A 23,351-nucleotide genomic window follows, 5' to 3' on the forward strand; every position below is an offset into this window, starting at 1 on the left:
ACACTATTCCATCAGTTTCCTTATTTCCTCACTGGGCTATTTTCTTCAGATGGAGCCCTTGAGCTTATAGCATTCTGCATTTCCAACTATAGTTATAGATGGGCTAGTAAAAAGGATAGCTAGGGGTACATCGGTGAAAATAAAAGTCCCTTCCACCCACTCAAGTACTCATCTATCGATTAGGAATATGACACAAAAACCGATCAGAGGACACTTTATTTAGACGCAAACCGACATCATTCAAAATCTGGCGGGTCATCGTTGCCCCTCTGGCTCCCGTAGAAGTGGAACGAAGGTCCGACAGACACGCTCTGACATCCCGACATGTTGATGACCTGTCTGCCGCTGCCGCTCGAAGAAGCAGTGTCGTCCAGCATGATGGCCTCGATCGATTGCAGCGTCTGGTGAAAGTTCAAAACTATTTTGATTATAAGCTGCCATGATTACAAGAGGAAGTTTTTAATGTGCTAACAGATGTTAATGAAGCTTCCAGTCTGTATATATCAGGAACTGGTCAATTTTACATACAATATAACAATAAATATACAAACAAATGAATAAATAAACAGTGAGGCCCATACAAACAAGTATGTATAGGAGTATCTGTTAACATTACATTAGAATATAGTTGTGCATGATTCTGAGGAATGTAATGTGTTGTGGTTGAAACCCTTCACGGATTACCAAGTATTTTAACAACTGCTGCACTTGCCTGAGGGGTTTTTGGGTTCAGTAAAGCATTATACTTGTTTTAAATATTGTGACGGAGAGATAAATCGTTATCTGGTCATGTGGCAACTTTGTAAAAAGGGGACCACAGTCGCGTTGTCATCGAACTTTATGTTCAGTCGTGTTGTTTTACGTAGCCCTTCTTAGTAACTGTGAGGAATACATCAGTTTAGTCACCTACTTAGATCTATGTACTTAAGTTACTGGCACCATATCAAATATAAAAAAGTATAAATGGCCAGTAGTAGTGGACTCTAAAGTAACTTTATTTTTTGCGCAACATTTGTATTTATTTTTCGGGAGCCCACTGTAACTCAAACTAGCATATCCCAGCCTCCAAACACAATAAGAGCTGAAATCCTAATTAATTTTTGCAATAAAATGAAAACTAAGTTATGTCCCTAATTCCCAACTTGGAAACAGGAGGTCTTTAGTGAACATTTTAATGGCTATTGTATTGTTTACTCTTCGCATTCCCAAGAGAGATTAGTTCAAACTTTCAACTGGGCTTCACAAGGCACTAGAAGAGTTGGGAGGCCCAGGCTTACTTGGCGGAGGACTATGAAGTGTGGAATAGGAGATGATGAATGGAGAAATATTGATTTAAAAGCTCAAGGTGGAGATGACTGGCAAAATCTAACCAAGCCCCTTTGCGTCAATAGGCGTAGGAGGAAATGATGATGATAAACGAACACATCTAAGTCTTTCATGTGCTTTGGCCATCTTTAATATATTGTTGTGCTATTTAATGATTATGGAAAAATAGATTGAAGATTTATCTCTATAAATTTCAGTATAAATTGACAGCCATCAGTTGGAAAATAAGACTATTGAAATCAGAAGAAGACTACTGAGGCAAGAATGTCTAGAGCAGAGTTCAATCAGTAGACATTCTGATCTGTGTGGTGTTTAACGAGCTGAATTATTTGATTGATATTTCATTCTCAACTCCAAGATCTTTACCAAAGGAAATTCACCTCCGTAACTTGTTCGTTTGGATCGTAGTCGTCGCCGTATTCCCTCCTGAGTCCAGAGATGACCTCCTGGATCTCCTGGATGCGATGTTGCCGCAGTTCTCTCAGCTTGTTGCTGAAGGCCAATTGAGCGCGGTCCCTCCTGGCCCGGACCTGCATCTGCTCCTCCAGGTGGATGACTCCCGATACCTGCAAAGACAGTCGTTTTTAGATATATTTCTAAACGGCTGTGTTCGATGTAGTTTTAGATGCTGTATACTATTGATGTCTTTGTTTTCCCTGACCACAGTTGAAGGTAGAGTGGCTTGACTTTACTTTAAGAGCTGCTTTCCTGGTCTTATACAGCAGGGGAACCCTACTCTCTACAGGACCTTCAATCATTTTATCATGTTCATTCCAAGAAAAAGAGAACATTTTATATAAATAGCATCACATTAGTCTCTCTATCACACTGCTCTGTTTTCTATAATGTTGATTATGATATCGTGACGACTTATCATTAAAAAATCCCTAGAAATGGGTTCTTGGCAATGATAGCAAAAACTCGGGTCGTAAGTGGTGCCAAGGTCCAGTAATAAGATGCAATGTTAACATATAAAAACAACTAATAAACAAATGAACAATGTGATTCAGATGTTTCTTAGTCTTTCAAATGTTGGCTTACATTGAAGAGGTGGATATTTCGACTTGAAATGGCAGTTATATAAAATTCAAATATTAATAATTTGTAACTTTTTCCCACGTTGAAAAACATTCTCAAAATATCTCTTAAACTCTTTGTATAGTAACTGCTATAAAATCCAGGTTATTAATTATATCAAAAGTTATTTTGGGCTTGAATGCTATGTTGGCTTAATATTCTTAAACCAAAAAGAAGGTTTAATAGCTATGGTTTCATAAAAGTTAGTATTTTGTCTAATTCAGGGAGTCAAAATGTGAGGTTTTAAGTTAGTATAAGGAATAGAAATGTTATATGTTGGCAACAGTAAATACTTTTACAAGAATGAAACTTGCTATCTTCAAGTTGCACCTTTACCATTGAAAAAGCTTTTATACGTTTCTCCCTAGACCGAATAGTGACTAATATAAATAATTGAGACAGTCTTAGTTAATTTAGTATACTGGCAAAGCGAGAAACTACAGCAGCACTTACAAGTTCTACCACGCGCGAGTCGTTTCCAATGGACAGCCCTTCTATGTTGGCCAGGAAGAGGGGCGTGTACTTGGGTCCACGCGGGTGGAGAGGGATTATCTTACGACGCCAGTTAGGCCTCTGGAGTTCTTGCATCAAAGCTGACTGAAATGTGGAATGAATATTAAGTTGGGGAAGAAATAGAAAGAATTAGGTCAACTTGGTTCATTGTCACTGGAGGTCAGTTCCATGTAAAGTTTGGCTTTGATAACATCAGTGTGGATGTGTGAAGCTTCCACAGGATATCCATCGTCAAATTACTCGGGAAAGATTTATTTAAATTCTTGTCAGGGATTTTATTCTAATTCTGGCTAATGAATTTGATGTCATCCAGATACAAATCCAATCTTACAGACTTAATTAGCAGAGCAGAAGGAAACACAAAAAATGTCATAATGAGATTGTCGATTTTACAATTGTCTTTAACACTTCTTGCATTTTACCGAGATACTTCTAAAAGTGAAAAGCATTTGGGACTATTTGAAACACAAAGGGACTTACGTGGAAGACGTATGTTGGAACCGTCTGGCTCTCTAGATGTCTGGTGGCAAGAACAAACACTTTGTTGCTCTTCTGGATCATCGTCGTGGCTGCTTGGAGAGTGTTCTCTCCAAGCGCGACGTCTCCGTTACAAGTACCTGAAGGAGTTTGGTGTCCTTTAGTTGATGTCATATGAGTAAGCTTTCTGGCATCTTTTGGCAACTAGAATAGGTGTTACAGTACTCGTATTTGCGTTCGTGCATAAATTATTAAACGCATATTCACAACTTTGGAAGACCATAAAAATTTTTGAATATTTAACAAAAATTTCAAAATGTTTTGGCCAGAGCAGGTATCGCTCAGATTTGCGTTCGTGCATAAATTGTATAATGCGTATTTACAACTTTACGACACCATACCAAAGGCTGAGTATATTTCTCAGAATACGCTATAAAAGAATTAGAGTTCTGTGTCAAGAAATGTGAATACTACCATTTGCCAACAATTTACAGTTTTGCACCAGACATTTTGAATACTTCATGGAAAATTGTATTATGAAATTTTAAGAGAATAAGAACACTGTCATTGTATATTACCAAATATTCCCAAGGTCGTCTCTAGTAATCTTATAAAGCTTTTGGCTGTCTGCCGGTCAGTCTCGTGCATTGAATGGACGACGCAAAAGTCCCAGTCTTTGTGCTTGAAATTTCGCTTCTCATCTTCTTCACTGCTAATTACCTGAGAAAAACATCGGATCATTAAATGGCAGAAGTTATAGACCGCTTAACCCACTGTTGACCCCGGTCGTGACAAAATCAGTCATGTTCGTGACTTGCAAACTTTTTTTACGGTGGGCAATGACGTCACGTGTCAACTTTATGTTGTCATTTTGTATCGTAACTGACAAAGGAATAAAGGTAGAAAGAAACTGAAAAGTGCTTTGGAAAGCTGAATAAATTTTCTATATAGTTGTATGAATAGATAAAATAGATAATGGATCCTCAGAGTGTTAATGAAAAAATCAAGAGATGGTTGGTGCCATCATCGCGCCTGTCATGCTACACTGTAAGAATGGCTAAAATATCTTTGCATTTTCACTTCAGGCTCTAAATCATCCCACATTTTAAACCTCTACTTTACCTCTAAAGCCTACCAACTTCTTTTCCTCCATCTTGCTATCCAATTAATCAAAAATTGTACTTCACAGAGGAACTGCTGTAGTATCCCGCCGTTGTATCTTAGCTGCGAATGACTTCCCAAGCCCTTGTGCTGGGCCATGTTATCTCAAGGGAAACTACTTTAAGAGTACCTTTAAGACTTTGCTAAGTCGAAAATGGGCTGTGGCATACCTTACAAAAGGAGTCATAGATCATGTCTAAGTCAGTAGGAATAGAAACACTTTCAAGCTTTGAGATGGTCTTTTTCATGTGTGTGTGTTGACAGAGAGAAGGGTTCTTCCACCTCACATGCTCGAGGCCACGGGCGAAGTTGTAACTGGAATAATAGAGTAAGTAAATGTGGAAACAATCCTTAAGTGTCCAGTGTGAGTTGCAAGGGTTTGTTGTAAGGACAAATATTCCAAGCGAGTGAGATATAGAGTTTATCGGGCTGTGATTTTGGCGAACAGAAGTAGAGGACGGTCAATTAGCCAAAAAATATCAGACGACGTGAGTTGTGTGCGTATATGCGAGTGACCGTGATAATCTATAGGAAATGACGCTTGCTCATTATACGAATGTAAGGTCATTTGATCCCCTCTCAAAGTCTGATAGTCTTTCGTATTGTCTCAAATGCTCCATACGTATGAGCTAGGGAAGGGAATGGGAATAGGGGGTGGTGTGTTTGGAGGCATATGAATCTATCTGCGGAGTTATCAGCATCCATTGGCTGACCATCTTTGGTTCTGTGGCTGATCTCTAGGAGATTGTGCAACAAGTGCAATGCCCTTTCCCTCTTCTCTACTGCATACGAGCGACGATCAATCTATTTTTTGATGGGGAGGTTCTACAAACAAACGGTTACCAATAAGGAGCTTGTTTTTTTTTCCCCGGTTACTTCAAACTCAGATTATAATTGCAAGAAACTTCCACATGATTAAGGCAATATATAAAAGATACCCCTATCCTTATTCTATAATTCAACAATGTAATGATTTGCGGACCACTTCATTTTTGACGACACTAGAATCAAAACGGCGTAGGAGACTGACACCATACTAGAATAGCCCTCACCTGCATGTAAAGGCTTAAGAAGAAGCTTCGCCATCTGTGATAATTTGGAGGAGGCGGCAGGTCGACTGGACATTCCTGCGTCGCCATTCGGTACTGGTCGGACTCATCCATGCTGTGGAATTCCATCTCGGCGAATCTGCCAAGTAACGAATATCCGTTATTCTTTTGGGACGGTTGCTACTCATAGAAAGGGTTGCTAAAAATAAAATGTTACTGATGAAAACAATTGCTACAGATAAAACATTACTCATAAAAGCAGTTGCTAATGATAAAAACAGTTGCTAGTAATCAAAACAGTTGTTACTGATAAAAAGCCAGTTGCTAGTAATCAAAACAGTTGCTACTGACAAAAAGCCAGTTACTAGTGATAAGAACAGTTGCTAGTGATAAGAACAGTTGCTAGTAATAAAAACAGTTGCTAGTGATAAAAACTGTTGCTAGTGATAAGAACAGTTGCTAGTAATCAAAACAGATGCTACTGATGAAAAGCCAGTTGCTAATGATAAGAACAGTTGCTAGTAATGAAAACTGTTGCTAGTAATAAGAACAGTTGCTAGTGATAAGAACAGTTGCTAGAAATAAAACAGTTGCGAGTGATGAAAACTGTTGCTAGTGATAAGAACAGTTGCTAGTAATAAAAAACATTTGCTACTAATAAACACATTTGCTAATGATAAGAACAGTTGCTAGTAATAAAAACAGTTGCTAGTGATAAAAACTGTTGCTAGTGATAAGAACAGTTGCTGGTAATAAAAAACATTTGCTACCAATAAAAACAGTTGCTAGTGATAAGAACAGTTGCTAGTGATAAGAACAGTTGCTAGTAATAAAAAGAGTTGCTAGTAATAAGAACAGTTGCTAGTAATAAAAAAATTTGCATGATAAAATCTATTGCTTGTAATAAAAACAGTTGCTAGCATTAAAACAGTTGCTAGTGGTAAGCATATTTGCTAGTAATTAAAACAGTTTCTAGAAATAAAAACAGTTGCTAGAAATAAATTCAGTTGCTAGTGATAAGAACATTTGCTAGAAATAAAAACAGTTGCTACTGATGACAAATAGCTAGTAAAAAACAGTTGCATGATAAGAACAGTGTCTAATAATAAAAACGGCTGCATGATAAAAGCTGTTGCTAGTAATAAAAAACACTTGCTGGTGATAAAGACAGTTGCTAGAAATAAGAACTTACTAGTGATACGAAGAGTTGCTAGAAATAAAGACAGTTGCTAGTAATAAAAAGTTGCTAGTGATAAGAACACTTGCTAGAAATAAAGACAGTTGCTAGTGATAAAAAGAGTTGCTAGTAATAAAAAGTTGCTAGTGGTAAGAACAATTGCTAGTAATAAAAACTGTTGCTAGTGATAAGAACAGTTTCTAGTTTTAAAAACAGTTGCTAGTAGTAAACAGAGTTTCTAGTATTAAAAACAGTTGCTAGTGATAAGAACAGTTGCTAGTAATAAAAACAGTTGCTAGTGATAAGAACACTTGCTAGAAATAAAGACAGTTGCTAGTGATAAAAAGAGTTGCTAGTAATAAAAAGTTGCTAGTGGTAAGAACAATTGCTAGTAATAAAAACAGTTGCTAGTGATAAGAACAGTTGCTAGTAATAAAAACAGTTGCTAGTGATAAGAACAGTTGCTAGTAATAAAAACAGTTGCTAGTGATAAGAACAGTTGCTAGTAATAAACATAGTTGCTAGTGATAAGAACAGTTGATAGTAATAAAAACAGTTGCTAGTAATAAAAACAGTTGCTAGTGATAAGAACAGTTGCTTGTAATAAAAACAGTTGCTAGTAATAAAAACAGTTGCTAGTGATAAGAACAGTTGCTAGTAATAAACATAGTTGCTAGTAATAAAAACAGTTGCTAGTAATAAAAACAGTTGCTAGTGATAAAAACAGTTGCTAGTGGTAAGCACAGTTGCTAGTAATAAAAACAGTTGCTAGTGATAAGCACAGTTGCTAGTAATAAAAACAGTTGCTAGTGGTAAGCACAGTTGCTAGTAATAAAAACAGTTGCTAGTGGTAAGCACAGTTGCTAGTAATAAAAACAGTTGCTAGTGATAAGAACAGTTGCTAGTAATAAACATAGTTGCTAGTGATAAGAACAGTTGCTAGTAATAAAAACAGTTGCTAGTAATAAAAACAGTTGCTAGTGATAAGAACAGTTGCTAGTAATAAAAACAGTTGCTAGTGATAAGAACAGTTGCTAGTAATAAAAACAGTTGCTAGTAATAAAAACAGTTGCTAGTGATAAAAACAGTTGCTAGTAATAAAAACAGTTGCTAGTGGTAAGCACAGTTGCTAGTAATAAAAACAGTTGCTAGTGGTAAGCACAGTTGCTAGTAATAAAAACAGTTGCTAGTAATAAAAACAGTTGCTAGTGATAAGAACAGTTGCTAGTAGTAAACAGAGTTGCTAGTATTAAAAACAGTTGCTAGTGATAATAATAGTTGCTTTTAATAAAACGAGTTGCTAGTAATAAAAACAGTTGCTATTGATAAGAACAGTTGCTAGTAATAAAAACAGTTGCTAGTGATATGAACAGTTGCTAGTATTAAAAACAGTTGCTAGTGATAATAACAGTTGCTTTTAATAAAACGAGTTGCTAGTGATAAGAACAGTTGCTAGTTATAAAAACAGTTGCTAGTGATAAGAACAGTTGCTAGTAATAAAAACAGTTGTTAGTAGTAAACAGAGTTGCTAGTATTAAAAACAGTCGCTAGTGATAATAACAGTTGCTTTTAATAAAACGAGTTGCTAGTAATAAAAAAGTTGGTAGTGGTAAGAACAGTTGTTAGTAATAAAAACAGTTGCTATTGATATGAACAGTTGCTAGTAATAAAAACAGTTGCTAGTGATAAGAACAGTTGCTAGTAATAAAAACAGTTGCTAGTGATAAGAACAGTTGCTAGTAATAAAAACAGTTCCTAGTGATATGAACAGTTGCTAGTTATAAAAACAGTTGCTAGTAGTAAACAGAGTTGCTAGTATTAAAAAGTTGCTAGTGATAAGAACAGTTGCTACTAATAAACACAGTTGCTAGTGATAAGAACAGTTGCTAGTAATAAAAACAGTTCCTAGTGATATGAACAGTTGCTAGTTATAAAAACAGTTGCTAGTAGTAAACAGAGTTGCTAGTATTAAAAAGTTGCTAGTGATAAGAACAGTTGCTACTAATAAACGCAGTTGCTAGTGATAAGAACAGTTGCTGGTAATAAAAACAGTTGCTAGTGATAAGAACAGTTGCTAGTAATAAAAACAGTTGCTAGTGATAAGAACAGTTGCTAGTAATAAAAACAGTTCCTAGTGATATGAACAGTTGCTAGTAATAAAAACAGTTGCTAGTGATAAGAACAGTTGCTAGTAATAAAAACAGTTCCTAGTGATATGAACAGTTGCTAGTTATAAAAACAGTTGCTAGTAGTAAACAGAGTTGCTAGTATTAAAAAGTTGCTAGTGATAAGAACAGTTGCTACTAATAAACACAGTTGCTAGTGATAAGAACAGTTGCTGTTAATAAAAACAGTTGCTAGTGATAAGAACAGTTGCTAGTAATAAAAACAGTTGCTAGTATTAAAAACAGTTGCTAGTGATAAAAACAGTTGCTTTTAATAAAACGAGTTGTTAGTAATGGAAAAGTTGGTAGTGGTAAGAACAGTTGTTAGTAATAAAAACAGTTGGTAGTGATATGAACAGTTGCTAGTAATAAAAAAAAGAAAGAAATTTTTATCAAATGATACTTTTACTCTTTTCTCTAATGTCTTGTTTTTCTTCCTGAACTATATAACCTTCCTTTTTTCAGAAGGCGTTTTCAACCACTCCCTTTCATAGTTAAGCCCATTCATCTTATTGTCTTCGGTTCTGGGCAGTAAAAGGGTATATGCTTTGCATTCAAACTAATTTTTAAGCTACAGAAATATTGATCGAGATTTAATACCTAAGATTTTTTTAAGTATTGTTTTTATAAAGGATTTTTAAAAATATATTTCTTTATGGATTATTCATGGGGAGAAATTTCTGATCTTGTCTCGTAAAAGAAAAAAAAACAATGAGGCCTGATGAATAAATTTGATATTGTTCTCTGTGTAAACCTGAAAGAAAAAAAAAACAATTTCCTTTTCATTAACTCTGCCTTGGTCACAGCCTCTTCTAAACTATATTTTAAGCCCATTCCCAATTCTAGCATACACTCGTGTATGTATGCATACATACATAATCATACATTGCATATAAATAGTATGTGAACACTTAAAATCACTTGTCTTATACGAAAGAAAATGTGCATCAATTGAGGTCCATATTTTCCTACAGTATATTCCAAAAAGACGCGCTGTTGTTTCATGAATTTGTAAAATTCCAGGTAAATCCTTTCAATAACATCTGTATCTACATTGAATTCTTGAAAGAGAACTTGCCTTTCTGTGAAACGATGGTTAAAAACAATCCACTCTTTGGGACGTCCAGTATGTGTCCATGCCGCAAACTGGCTCAATTTGCACTGACCAGGTTGTGCAATCTTCAACCGATTCCAGGTACCGTAGACCGTCCTTTCAAGGTCAACTCCTGGCAACTTTCCAGTCTCTCTCTCTCTTTCTCTCTCTCTCTCTCTCTCTCTCTCTCTCTCTCTCTCTCTCTCTCTCTCTCTCTCTCTCTCTCTCTCTCTCTCTCTCTTATTCGTGAATTATAGATATAGTTTCCAGATGTCACTTTTCAGGGGAAACTACTCTAGATCGTTTTTGCCATTCACACTGTCGAAGCTCGATATTAATCAGTTTCTTTACTGCTCTGAACTGTTGCCACGAACGAATCAATTAATGACATTGTGCTATTTTGTGGTCTTTATTTTTAGAATAGGAATAAAAGTACCAAGTGATTATTTTTCCAAGTAGACCTCAGTACACACGCAGAGACCTCAGAAGACCTGTATTAGAGTGTGATGACATGCAAAAAAGAGCTGAATAGACGCATGCAAAGAATCTTCTGGTGCTTAAAGTCATACAGTATCAGGACAGAGGTCATTTGAATGGGTCACTTGTAGAGTTGAGTTAATTCTTCCGTTTATCTGCCATTTTCTGTGAGCCTTTCAAGACTACGACGTTAACTGCCTGAAGACAACAGTGTGTACATGTTAGTAAGTTGGCCTATTCACTTTACTTTACCTTTACCTCGTAATTGCACAGCAAAGAAGAAGAATTAAAGGAAATGTTTATCTTACTCTCAATTTCTGATAAACCAACTTCAAGAAATACATCAATTTAACAATTCTGGGAACACGGATGAAATGAGAGAATCCCAAGGAGTTAAGCCTCAAGCGTCTGACGTCTAAACGTCTTAAGTTATGTAGACAAGATCACCTTTCTAGCTGCACTTACTTAATAGCCTTCTACTCAATCTCCTTCCATCTTACTACCCAGCCTCTTCTAACTTCTACTCTGAAGGGTCTCACAGGCCCCAGCACCATGCTAAACACCCCAAATTCAGACGTGAATTCTAAGGCTTTGAAACTTGCAACAGACAGATTGTCCAATGGGAGATGGCAATTGATGGAGCCTCAAGGTAAGGAAGAACTTGGCTGACTTTATAGGTAGGCCTACGTAGAACCACTTGTTCTAAACTAGCCTGAAGAATAGGGAGGATAAAAGAGTGGGGTTCTTTACCTCCCCTTCTCCCCCCCCCCCCATGGTCCAAGAAAGGGAGTGGTAGCTTACTATAGATGTATGGGCATAAATTTTGTCTATAGTAATGTGATATTTATTTTTTCTTTGAAGTCTGAGATATCTTATGGCTTTGAATATATTTTTTCATTAATCAAATTTTATGTGCTCTCTCTCTCTCTCTCTCTCTCTCTCTCTCTCTCTCTCTCTCTCTCTCTCTCTCTCTCTCTCTCTCTCTCTCTCTCTCTCTCTCTCTCGTTTTGACATTTTATTATTATTATTATTATTATTATTAAAAGTTAAGCTACAACCCTAGTTAGAAAAGCAGGATGCTATAAGGCCAAGGGCTCCATCAGGGAAAATAGCCCAGTGAAGAATGGAAACAAGGAAATACGACTACAGAAGATGTAATGAAAAATTAAACTATTTTTTTAAGAACAATAACGACATTAGAATAGACATTTCATATATAAAGTATAAAACTTAAAAAAAAGCAAGAAGAGAAATAAGATAGAATAGTTAAACCTCAAGCAAGAGAACTCTAACCCAAGACATTGATCTTTCCAGATAAATTCACTTTTCAGATCCAAATAAACTACTTATTGAAAACTGTATACTTCAGATTTCAATCTGTCTGGACAGGAAAATAATTATGAAATATGTGACCAAGTTGTGGAATGATCTTCCTAATCGGGTAGTTGAATCAGTAGAACTTCAAAAGTTCAAACTTTCAGCAAATGTTTTTATGTTGAATAGGCTGACCTAAGTTTTTTTTATAGTCTATACATGAATTATGTTTTAATGTTGTTAATGTATTTTTTCTATATTCTATTTTAATTTTATCATTACTTTTATTTATTTCCTTGTTTGCTTCCCTCACAGGGCTATTTTTTCATGTTGGAGCCCTTGAGCTTACAGCATCTTGCTTTTCCAACTAGGGTTATATCTTGACAAGAAATAATAATAATAATAATAATAATAATAATTAAGTTATTTATAATAATAGGTTAACAGTAGCTGGAAATATAGGCTTACTGATCCTTGTTTCAGCGTTGCCAGACACCAAATCAAACTTGAAAACGAAAAATCAAATATTTAATGTTTACCGTTTAAAAAATATCAAATATCTTATTTAGAACACATTATTTTTATCAGATGTACTTATAAATTCAATATAGAAATTATTAAAGATTATTCCATGCTTAAAATAATAATAGATTTCACACGACTATTCATCGTCTTTTCGATATCATTGGAAGGATTTTGCCTTTTATATCCGGTGTTGGAGACCATCCGTCGTCAACTGTCCATAAAGCATGAAGTCGTAGAGGAGTTTTTGTAATGTTTCTCTTGTATTTAACGATGGAAATAGAGAATATTAAGTATATTTAGTGATATATTGAATATTTCCTTACCCAATATGTGCAGTTACTTTGATATTATGCATAAATATAGTTGATATATCTGCCATAGTCCTTATTCGTTAAGGTAAATCCATTTATTTCTATTTACGTGTTTTATGTATTCCACTTTTATTGGGAACTATTTATAGCCTAGATATTTGAGTAAAATATTTGGCTACATTTAAAGCTAACAAATATATCTTTTTGTCTTTTAAAATGTGTCTAATAGAGTCTAATTTAGTAGGCAGATATAAATAATAGTTGAGAAACAATACCCATAAACGCCTGGTAATGTTTCAACATCTGATAACGTAAGTAGTGTATTGTTGCCATTTATATCAATAATAATGATTTTTTACCATCAATATATTGGCATTTTAGGTTTGAAATGATGATTTTATATATATAAACCTAAACGAATAAGTAATGAAGACAACAAACTATAGTTTGAAAATATATAACACGAAGTAAATTATTTAGAGAAGATGTAAATGGCATTTATATTTTCGGTTACACTACCAAGTTCGAAGTTATTACCAGATCTTCAAAAATGAGCCGAGTTATTTTTAACCTTTTTTCGCTAAAAATAGACGATACTTATACATAATTAATGATTTTAATAATTAATTTATGAATTATATTAATATGCTTCCTTAAATAATTTATTTCACGATAATGAATATATAAATGATTATAGTTTTTTATACCCCACAAGAACTCATGTCCCATGGACGCTGGAGTCAGCATATATTTTTCGTTTATTTACCTTAAGATCCTTTAAATGCAATTTGGCTTTTGTACAAACAAAGAAAACGGGATTTTTTTTACATAAGTAAACTTAAGTTCCCGAATTTAACAATAAATCATTGTGTTTATTATCATTATCATTATCATATGAATAATATAAACAAGTCACTCCAATTTCAGCCTTTATCTTTTATCCATCTTGTCATGACAAAGTCTAAAGTATTATGTCAGGGAATAGTCTACTTAACTCCATTCATTATTTTTTTGTTGAAAGTTGAAAAGGTGTAAATATGTGTATTTTACACCTAAAACAGCAGTAAGGGATATACATTACAGTTGGTGTGTATGTTTTCACATGAGAACGAAAGAAAGAGAGAAAACTTTAATATAAAAATGTTTTTAAATTTTCCAAAGATTATCTCACTTCGTGAACATTAGGGTACGTTCTCACTTATTATTATATTACTTTGATGATCAGGGATGAAAATATTTTATCGATATTATTAAGACTTATACTAAATTGATTATTAATAACTTTAATTTTAAAATTTATACTTATCTTGCGGTATATTTAAGTTAGAAAATTATATTTTACGAATTTTCAAGTTGAACGAACGCACCCAAATGCCCTTAAAAAGTAAACAAACATGGCCGATTGAGACCTTCTGTGAGTGTGGAGTTTTCTATATCACATTTCGATGGAAAATTACAGGTAATTAAACTTTTTCAGTACGTTTATTCTATAATTAAGTTATATGAAGGTTTCATTCATAAAAAATAGTGAAGATTTTTCCACATTCTACGCTTTTAAATAGTGTAAATTTGAGAATTTGTACGATTATGTATGTGATTTTTCCAATTTTGCATTTAAAGCGTGTACTAGTAAATGGTAGAAATATTTAGTTAAGTAGTTAAATAGTTAAGTAGGTATATTTTCACGACGTTTTTTATATCAAAAGGCGAAAACAAAGATTATAACTATATTTCCTGTAGGCTAGACTGAAGGAAAGAGGTAATACCGTATGTTAAAACATACGTAATTGTATACATCTTAAAATTAAACTAATTTTTTACACACAATTAACACTACCCCATAGTTATTATCGTTTGAAAAACCTCTATTAAACTAGCCTAAGTGAGAGTTTACAGTATATAGTGAAGACCAAAGAAAATATCTACCCTAACCCCATAGCAGCACTTGTCCAACCGTTAAAATTTTAACGTAATCAACCGTTAAAATTTTAACGTAATCTTTCTTAGGATACTGTGTCCTCATCCTATCGATCCTAACTGACCCAAAAGTGTATTTAAGTTTTTACTATTAAAACAGGCAATGCCACATATTTTTACCATCGGCCGGTGTGACGGTCTGAACGATCCCCCGGTCTAAGAATTCTCCTTGATAATCTGCGCATGCGCGAACATTACCGTTTGCCAGTGCATACGAGGTTGATGTTTTATTTTCCTGGAATGTTAGCGTGCGCAGCTCAACATTACCGCTTGCCAGTACATACGAGCTTGATGTTTTATTTTCATGCGAGCGAAGCGAGCTAATGGCGGAAGAAAAACATTATACAATGTCGAGGAGAATTCTGAGACCGGGGGATCGTTCAGACCTTCACACCGTATTGTCGTGACACTTAAATTTATGGTATTATTACTATCCACTGTAGTTTCCTCTCGACATTATTCTAGAATTGTCTTAAGAATATCTCTGAAGGTATTCTCAAACACCAGAGTGGTACAGTACATTATTTGAAGAGACGGTAACCTGTAAATGCACCTATAACTTAAAAATCATAATATCTTATTACCCGTTTTACTTTGGACGTAAGCCAAATGTAAAATTGTCTTTGACAATTCTGGATGAGCAAGATTTATTCTGATTAGATCAGAAAACCTTTAAATTTATAGTTAATTATTATGTAAGGCTTTTTTTCCTCCAATAACTGAATGATTTTTTGTTAATTATTACGTAAGGCTTTTTTTTCTTCCAATAACTGAATGATTTTTTTGTATAGTTGCCCAACTAAGATGGGCCCTTACATATGAATTACTAATTCTGTCAAGGTTTGGGAGATATACTTCTATTTTCAATATTAAACTTAGCCGGTGATCATATAAGCTGCAACTCTGTTGCTCGACAGAAAAACCTACTGTCAAAATACGCCAGCGATCGCTATGCAGGTGGGGGTGTACATCAACAGCGCCATCTGTCGAGCAGGTACTTAGTACTCCAAGTAAACAAAGAACCAATTTTCTCTCTGTCGGGCTACCGGCAAGACCTACTAATACGCTGTTACTAACTGGATTTGTTTTCACAACTATTTGGTGAAGTACACTATTCTAGTTTTGAGCTTTCGCTATGCAGGGGTTTTATCTTCATCTCAAAACTTGAACTCGTTTTGGATAGATTTAATCATGGTGACAAAGAGAGTATGGACTCTCTTTCACTTTTAAATGGCCGACCCTTCCCTTAGACGGAAGTGTGTTTAGGTTTTTAGTAATTTTGCTTAACACGTTATAGATCTATATATTTTATATCTCTCCGCCTTTATTAGGCCTCTTCGATTAACTTTCCATTTATTATAAACATATAAAAATAAATTTTTATGTTTTGTTTATATGCGACCTTTCCTGATAGTAGGCGGTCCTAACTTGGAACCGAAGTTAATCAACGTTGAGCCCGTTATATCGTATTTAGCCTTTAAAGAATTTAAAACTTTTTAAATGTAATGTTTTATGAAAGAATTTCTTTGATAGTCTTCGTACTGTTTTCAAAGATGAACTAACGTTTAGTTTTTTAGACTACGCAGTTGTTGACGTTCAGGACATTCAACATGCGCTCTATCGTTACGATAGAGAGAGAGTGTATCACGGTTTCACTTTGCAGTAAGAGTAAATCGATTCTGACGTTTCGTTCATTCTTTCTTAGCTTAAATGGTTTAAATTCTAAATTAAAGGAACTTTTTATTTGGAAAACCTTTCAGTTTTTTCCTTTAGCCAAATAACATGTTTTTTTTTGACGATATATAATTGGGCTCTTCTCTCAGGTGCGAAATCAAGAGAGAAAGAGAGAGAGAGATTGAGACGGAGGGAGAGAGAGGAGAAAAAACGTTCCGTTCAAGCGGGTAACGTTCCCGTTTTACTCTCCTCCCTAGTCGCTGTACGGGGAAGAAGGTAAAACGTTTCTAGGGTTTTATTCTTGTCCCCAGGCTATGTGCGGTGAGAGATTGTAAATGTAGTTTATTTGAACTAGTGTTTAGTCTCTTTCCCAGCCACTGAATTCTTTATCTTTATATATGTTTTCTGTTTTTGCTAGTATTAATGAGCTGCATTATACGACTGTTTCGCAATTACTACCTTTTAATGAAGGGTAGAATTGCGTGTTTCAGGTAGAAATCAGTAAAAGTTTCGATTTCAGTGAAATAAGTGCAAAACAGAAAATCGAAGTGATAAAGTGATATGCGCAAAGTGTTACAGTGTTGCGTCCGAGGGTTCGTCTGTTCGTGCCTGTCGTTCACCTAGTCCGGGACCTCTTGCAAGCTCCCAAGCCCAGGGGAGAAGTAATGTCGAACGACTTATGGGTTCGTCAGGCCTTGATCAACGAACAGACGTTTCCCTCCGTGGTTTCGGGCGTATCATCCCAAGATCGCCCCACCCACACAAAGACGAGAGATCCCTTTTATTTCTCGTCTGCGGAAGAGGTTTCTCGTAAGAAACCATGGACCAAGGTCTCGCAGCTTATTAAGCGCAAGTCGGTCCCTTCCGCGCAAGTCCAACGGCCCAGTTGTAGCCACTGGGTCAGTTCGGACTCGCTGCAGTCTTCCGACGACTGCTCACCTCCTAAGAGAGGCAAAGCGGTACCGCATCAGGCAGTCACACCGTCTGTTGCCGCACCTGCTCCTGTAGACCCTAAGTGGTCTTTGCTGCAGACCATGCAGTCTCAGTTAACGTCATTGATGCGGGACTTTCGTGCGGAGAAGGTTGACACTGCACCAACCTCTAGCCTACAACCAACACGGTTGTGCGTCCTGTGGACGCTGAGGCGACCTTCTCCCGCACTCCAAGAGAGTCCCGCCACCCATGCGTTCCAGTGTACCCTGCCAGCCGCATGTTGACGTTCAGTAACGCACGGAACCTCCCGTTGACGTTCGCGAGGTACAACAACAGTCTAAGTTGTTTTGTTTTGACGCGGTGCGTCAACCTCCGCATTCTAGAGTTGTTTTGACTGCTCAGTATAGACAGTCAAAGCAGTCTCGAGTGAACACTGTATGTCCTCACGCACCTGTTGTGGTTGACAGTTCACAGACTGTCAAGCAGTTTACATGATGTTGCCTTCTGGTCTGCTACTAATGCACCAGTGCTGGATGTCCTCACGCACCTGTTGTGGTTGACAGTTCAGTTGTTGACAGTTCACAGACTGTCAAGCAGTTACATGACGTTGCCTTCTGGTCTGCTACTAATGCACCAGTGAGAGACTCACTGAGATAACCTAGCTTTTATCGGACAAGGTTCCTGTAGATGAGAAAGTGCTGTTCTCCCTCCTACTGATATTCCCTTGAGGACTCTGTCATTTGGAGAGGAGCCTTAAGCTGCTTAGCCTCCTATGGACTTTAATTAAATCATGATGATTTTTTAAGGATCTTCGTCCGGATCTTGTAACTGCTGCTCCTCGTTCGCCTAACGTCAGAACTTACACTAGGCCTAGCTACTTCGAAGCCGTTGTTTTTAAGCTAGTGCTCTCTCGCTCTCCTAGAGAGCGTTACGTTGGCTAGGCGACTGGTTTTTGCACCAGGAGGAGTTTTAGGGATACAGCCTTTGATTTCCCTTCTTTTAAACTGGCTTATAGAGCGAGAGTCTGATAGGACACGAAAGAAGTTCTCGGCTTGGGAGTTCATGCCTCTGCCCAGATAGACTTCTCAATTCTGGTAGACTCGCCCTGGCGCCTAGCCAGGAGACGCTCCAAGTTGTTTACAGGTCAACTTCTCTACTTTTGTCGAGCCTTTGAAGTTTTGCTGTACTATTATGTCACACATAACAAGGCTTTCAGGGATGGTAAATGGTTCCGCCTCAGTCGCTAACCCCGTCTGTTGCCACACCTGCTCCCGTAGACCCTAAATGGGCTTTGCTGCAAGACATGCAGTCCAAGCTTGCGTCCTTGATAGAGGACTTAAATGCGGAGAAGAACCTTCTGGCCAACAACCTTCCAACCGGTTGGTTGTGCGCCCTGTTGACGCTGAGGTAACCTACTCGCGTCTGCCAGCTTAGGTGGTTCCTCCTTCTGGCTAACAACCTTCCAACCGGTCGGTTGTGCGCCCTGTTGACGCTGAGGTAACCTACTCGCGTCTGCCAGCTTAGGTGGTTCCTCCACCGATGCGACCCAGTGTGGGTTGCCAGTCGCACGTTGACGTTAAGCGACGCTCGGAGGTGGTTGTTGACGTTCAGGACGTTCAACAACCAGCAGAGGTAACTTGTTGTGACGCAGTGCGTCAACCTCAGCAACCCGGTAGGGTGTTGACTGCACAACCCAGACAGTCTAGACAGTTTCGGGTTGACGCTGTACTTCCTCGCGCACCCATGGTTGTTGACAGTTCACAGACTGTGCAGCAGTGCCATGATATTGCGTCCGGCTCCGTCACGCATCCACCAGTGCGACCGGATTCAGCGAGTCAGACGTTGCCCACTCCGTTGCCGTTTCCCCATCAGTTTCGGATGAGGAACCCTCTGATGAGGACGTTGCTGAACAAGACGATCAGCCCCCAGCCCTGCTATCCATCCAGAAGATGCTGAAGAAGGAACGCTGCCCAGTCAGGCTGTGGATGAGTCTGGTAGGGACACTGTCATCCGTGGATCAATTTGTGTCACTAGGAAGACTACTCCTCCGTCCTCTTCTATACCATCTAGCTTTTCACTAGAAAAAGGACAAGACTCTAGAAGCGGTCTCGATCCCGGTTTCCGGAAAGATAAAGTCTTGTCTGACTTGGTGAAAGGACTATATCAACCTTAGAGAGGGTCTTCCCCTGACTGTTCAGACTCCCAACCACGTTCTCTTCTCGGACGCATCGGACGTAGGCTGGGGTGCGACATTAGACGGTAGGGAATGCTCGGGATTATGGAACTCGAGTCAAAGGACAATGCATTTCAACTGCAAGGAGCTACTGGCAGTACGTCTGACCTGGAAAAGCTTCAGGTCTCTCCTTCAAGGCAAAGTGGTGGAGGTGAACTCGGACAACACCACGGCTTTGGCGTACATCTCCAAGCAAGGAGGGACCTACACTCTGACATTGTACGAGATCGCAAGGGACCTCCTCACCTGGTCAAAAGGTCTAGACATATCACTAGTAACGAGGTTCATCCAAGGCAACTTGAATGTCATGGCAGATTGTCTCATTCGGAAGGGACAAATAATTCCAACAGAATGGACCCTCCACAAGGATGTATGCAAGAGACTTTGGGCCACCTGGGGCCAGCCAACCATAGATCTCTTCGCAACCTCGATGACCAAGAGGCTCCCAATATTTTGCTCACCAATCCCGGACCCAGCAGCAGTTCATATAGATGCCTTTCTACTAGATTGGTCACATCTAGATCTATATGCATTCCCTCCGTTCAAGATTGTCAACAAGGTACTGCAGAAGTTCGCCTCTCACGAAGGGACAAGGTTGACGCTAGTTGCTTCCCTCTGGCCCGCGAGAGAATGGCTCACCGAGGTACTTCGATGGTTAGTAGACGTTCCCAGAACACTTCCCCTAAGGGTGGACCTTCTACGTCAGCCACGCGTAAAGAAGGTACACCAAGGCCTCCACGCTCTTCGTCTGACTGCCTTCAGACTATCGAAAGACTCTCGAGAGATAGAGGCTTTTCGAAGGAGGCAGCCAGAGCGATTGCTAGAGCAAGGAGAACATCCACCCTTAGAGTCTGCCAATCGAAGTGGGAAATCTTCCGAAACTGGTGCAAGTCAGTATCCGTATCCTCGACCAGTACCTCTGTAACTCAAATAGCTGACTTTCTCTTATATCTGAGGAAAGAACGATCTCTTTCAGCTCCCACTATCAAGGGTTACAGAAGCATGTTGGCATCAGTCTTCCGTCACAGAGGCTTAGATCTTTCCAACAATAAAGATCTACAGGACCTCCTTAAGTCTTTTGAGACCACGAAGGAGCGTCGTTTGGTTACACCTGGTTGGAATTTAGACGTGGTACTAAGATTCCTTATGTCAGACAGGTTCGAACCGCTACAATCAGCCTCCCTGAAAGATCTCACCTTAAAGACTCTTTTCCTGATATGCTTAGCCACAGCTAAAAGAGTCAGTGAGATTCATGTCTTCAGCAAGAACATCGGATTCTCATCCGAAACGGCTACATGTTCTACAACTTGGTTTTCTAGCCAAACACGAGCTGCCTTCTCGGCCTTGACCAATATCGTTCGATATTCCAAACTTATCGTATGGTTGGAAATGAACTAGAAAGAGTCTTATGTCCTGTAAGAGCTCTTAAGTTCTATTTAAAAACCTTTACGAGGCCCGTCTGAAGCTTTATGGTGTTCAGTTAAGAATCCATCTTTGCCTATGTCAAAGAATGCTTTATCCTATTTTATCAGACTGTTAATACGAGAAGCTCATTCCCATCTGAATGAGGAAGACCAAGCTTTGCTGAAGGTAAGGACACACGAAGTAGAGCTGTCGCAACTTCCGTGGCCTTTAAACAAAATAGATCTCTGCAAAGTATAATCGACGCAACCTATTGGAAAAGCAAGTCAGTGTTCGCGTCTTTTTATCTTATGAATGTCCAGTCTCTTTACGAGAACTGCTACACTCTGGGACCATTCGTAGCAACGAGTGCAGTAGTGGGTGAGGGCTCAACCACTACAATTCCCTAATTCCATAACCTTTTTAATCTTTCTCTTGAAATGTTTTATTATTGTTTTTGGGTTGTCCGGAAGGCTAAGAAGCCTTTCGCATCCTACTTGATTTGGCGGGTGGTCAAAGTCATTTCTTGAGAAGCGCCTAGATTAGAGGTTTTGATGAGATCCTGTTGTATGGGTTGCAACCCTTGATACTTCAGATCCTAGGGGTCGCTCAGCATCCTAAGAGGATCGCGAGGCTCCGTAAGGAAGACGTACTTAAAAAGGCAGAGTAATTGTTCAAGTCGACTTCCTTACCAGGTACTTATTTATTTTATGTTTGTTATTTTGAATAACTGCTAAAATGAAATACAAAATACTTAGCTCATGATAATGTAAACATGTAATGCTGGTCTCTACCCACCCCCCTGGGTGTGAATCAGCTTATATGATCACCGGCTAAGTTTAATATTGAAAAATGTTATTTTTATTAATAAAATAAATTTTTGAATATACTTGCCCGGTGATCATATATTAAAGGACCCTCCCTTCCTCCCCAATAGAGACCCAGTGGACCGAGGAGAAAATTGGTTCTTTGTTTACTTGGAGTACTAAGTACCTGCTCGACAGATGGCGCTGTTGATGTACACCCCCACCTGCATAGCGATCGCTGGCGTATTTTGACCGTAGGTTTTTCTGTCGAGCAACAGAGTTGCAGCTTATATGATCACCGGGTAAGTATATTCAAAAATTTATTTTATTAATAAAAATAACATTTTTCAATATTAAACTTACCCGATAATCATGTAGCTGTCAACTCCGTTGCCCGACAGAATTCTATGGAGGGATACGCCAGCTATCACAATACTAGAAGGGGGTGTATTTACCAGCGCCACCTGTGGCCAGGTACTCAAGTACTTCTTGTTGACACCTCCTCAATTATTCCTCTGTCGTGCTTCCGGCAAGACGTTCTGGGATACGCTTATGTTCTTGGAGTATTTTCACGACTTTGGTGAAGTATTTCTCTTTGATTTCGGCTGTCGCTTTACTGGAAAACTTCTATATTAGCTTAGTTAGCTTTTGGAATTAATTTGATTAATTTTGGTGACGAGAGAGTATGAACTCTCGTTCACCTTTCAATGGCCGACCCTTCCCTTAGACGGAAGTGTTGGTGTCTAAGAGAGTATAGACTCTCTTTCTTAATTTTGCTTAACAAAAGTTATAGATTTATTTTATATCTCTCCGCCTCTTATAGGCCTCTTCGATTAACTTCCTTTTATTATAAACTCATTAAAATTAATTTTTATATTTGTTTATATTCGACCTTCCTAATAGTAGGCGGTCTTTTACCGAAGTTAATAAACTTTGAGCCCGTCATTTCGGTTTTACCTGTTAACATATTATGCTATTTCCGCCACAGAGTTTGAAAGATTTTCTTTGACAGTCTCGTACTGTTTTCAAAGCTGAACTAACGTTTTGTTTTGTCTCTGCAGTTGTTGACGTTCAGAACGTTCAACTTGCACTCTATCGTTACGATAGAGAAAGAATGTTCACGGTTTCACGTTGCAGTAAGAGTAACCGTGTCTAGCGTTTTGTTCATTCTTTCTTAACTTAATGGTTTTGATCCTAATAAGGAACTTTTCAGTTTTTTTCCTTTAACAATAATATGTTTTAACGATATATATGATTGGGCTCTTCTCTCAGGTTCTAAGTCAAGAGAGAGAGAGAGAGAGAGAGATAGAGACGGAGGGAGAAAGAGGATAAACGTTTCATTCAAGCCTGCCAGGCGTACGAGTAACGTCGTTATCGTTTTTTTTTTTTTTTTTTTTTTTTTTTTTTTTTTTTTTTTTTGCTCTTCTCCCTAGTCTCTTTAGGGGAAGAAACTAAACGTTTCTAGAGTGATCTAGTGTTTAGTCTCTTTCCAACCACTGATTTATCTTTCATTAGATTTTTCTGTTACATTGTAATTCTGTTTTCGCAATTACTAACTTTGAGAAAGGATAGAATTGCGTATTTCAGGTACAAACCACTTAAAGTTTCGAGTTCAGTGAAATAAGTGCAAACAGAAATCAAAGTGATAAGTGATTAGTGCGT

At 37.9% G+C, this 23,351-nt stretch overlaps 1 protein-coding gene across 1 annotated transcript; it reads right to left on the reverse strand.

Annotated features, from left to right (window-relative positions):
• Positions 1–201: 201 nt before the first annotated feature.
• LOC137626667 (uncharacterized) lies at positions 202–10,110 on the reverse strand. The gene is made up of 7 exons (XM_068357681.1): positions 10,024–10,110; positions 5,607–5,742; positions 3,972–4,113; positions 3,397–3,533; positions 2,857–3,000; positions 1,707–1,892; positions 202–401 (listed from the first exon to the last, which is right to left on the reverse strand). The coding sequence occupies exons 2-7, from the start codon at positions 5,730–5,732 to the stop codon at positions 237–239; spliced, it is 900 nt and encodes a 299-aa protein (XP_068213782.1). The 5' UTR covers positions 5,733–5,742; positions 10,024–10,110; the 3' UTR covers positions 202–236.
• Positions 10,111–23,351: the final 13,241 nt, after the last annotated feature.

This window comes from Palaemon carinicauda, chromosome 34 (genome assembly GCF_036898095.1).
Source record: "Palaemon carinicauda isolate YSFRI2023 chromosome 34, ASM3689809v2, whole genome shotgun sequence".
Taxonomy (NCBI): Eukaryota; Metazoa; Arthropoda; class Malacostraca; order Decapoda; family Palaemonidae; genus Palaemon; species Palaemon carinicauda.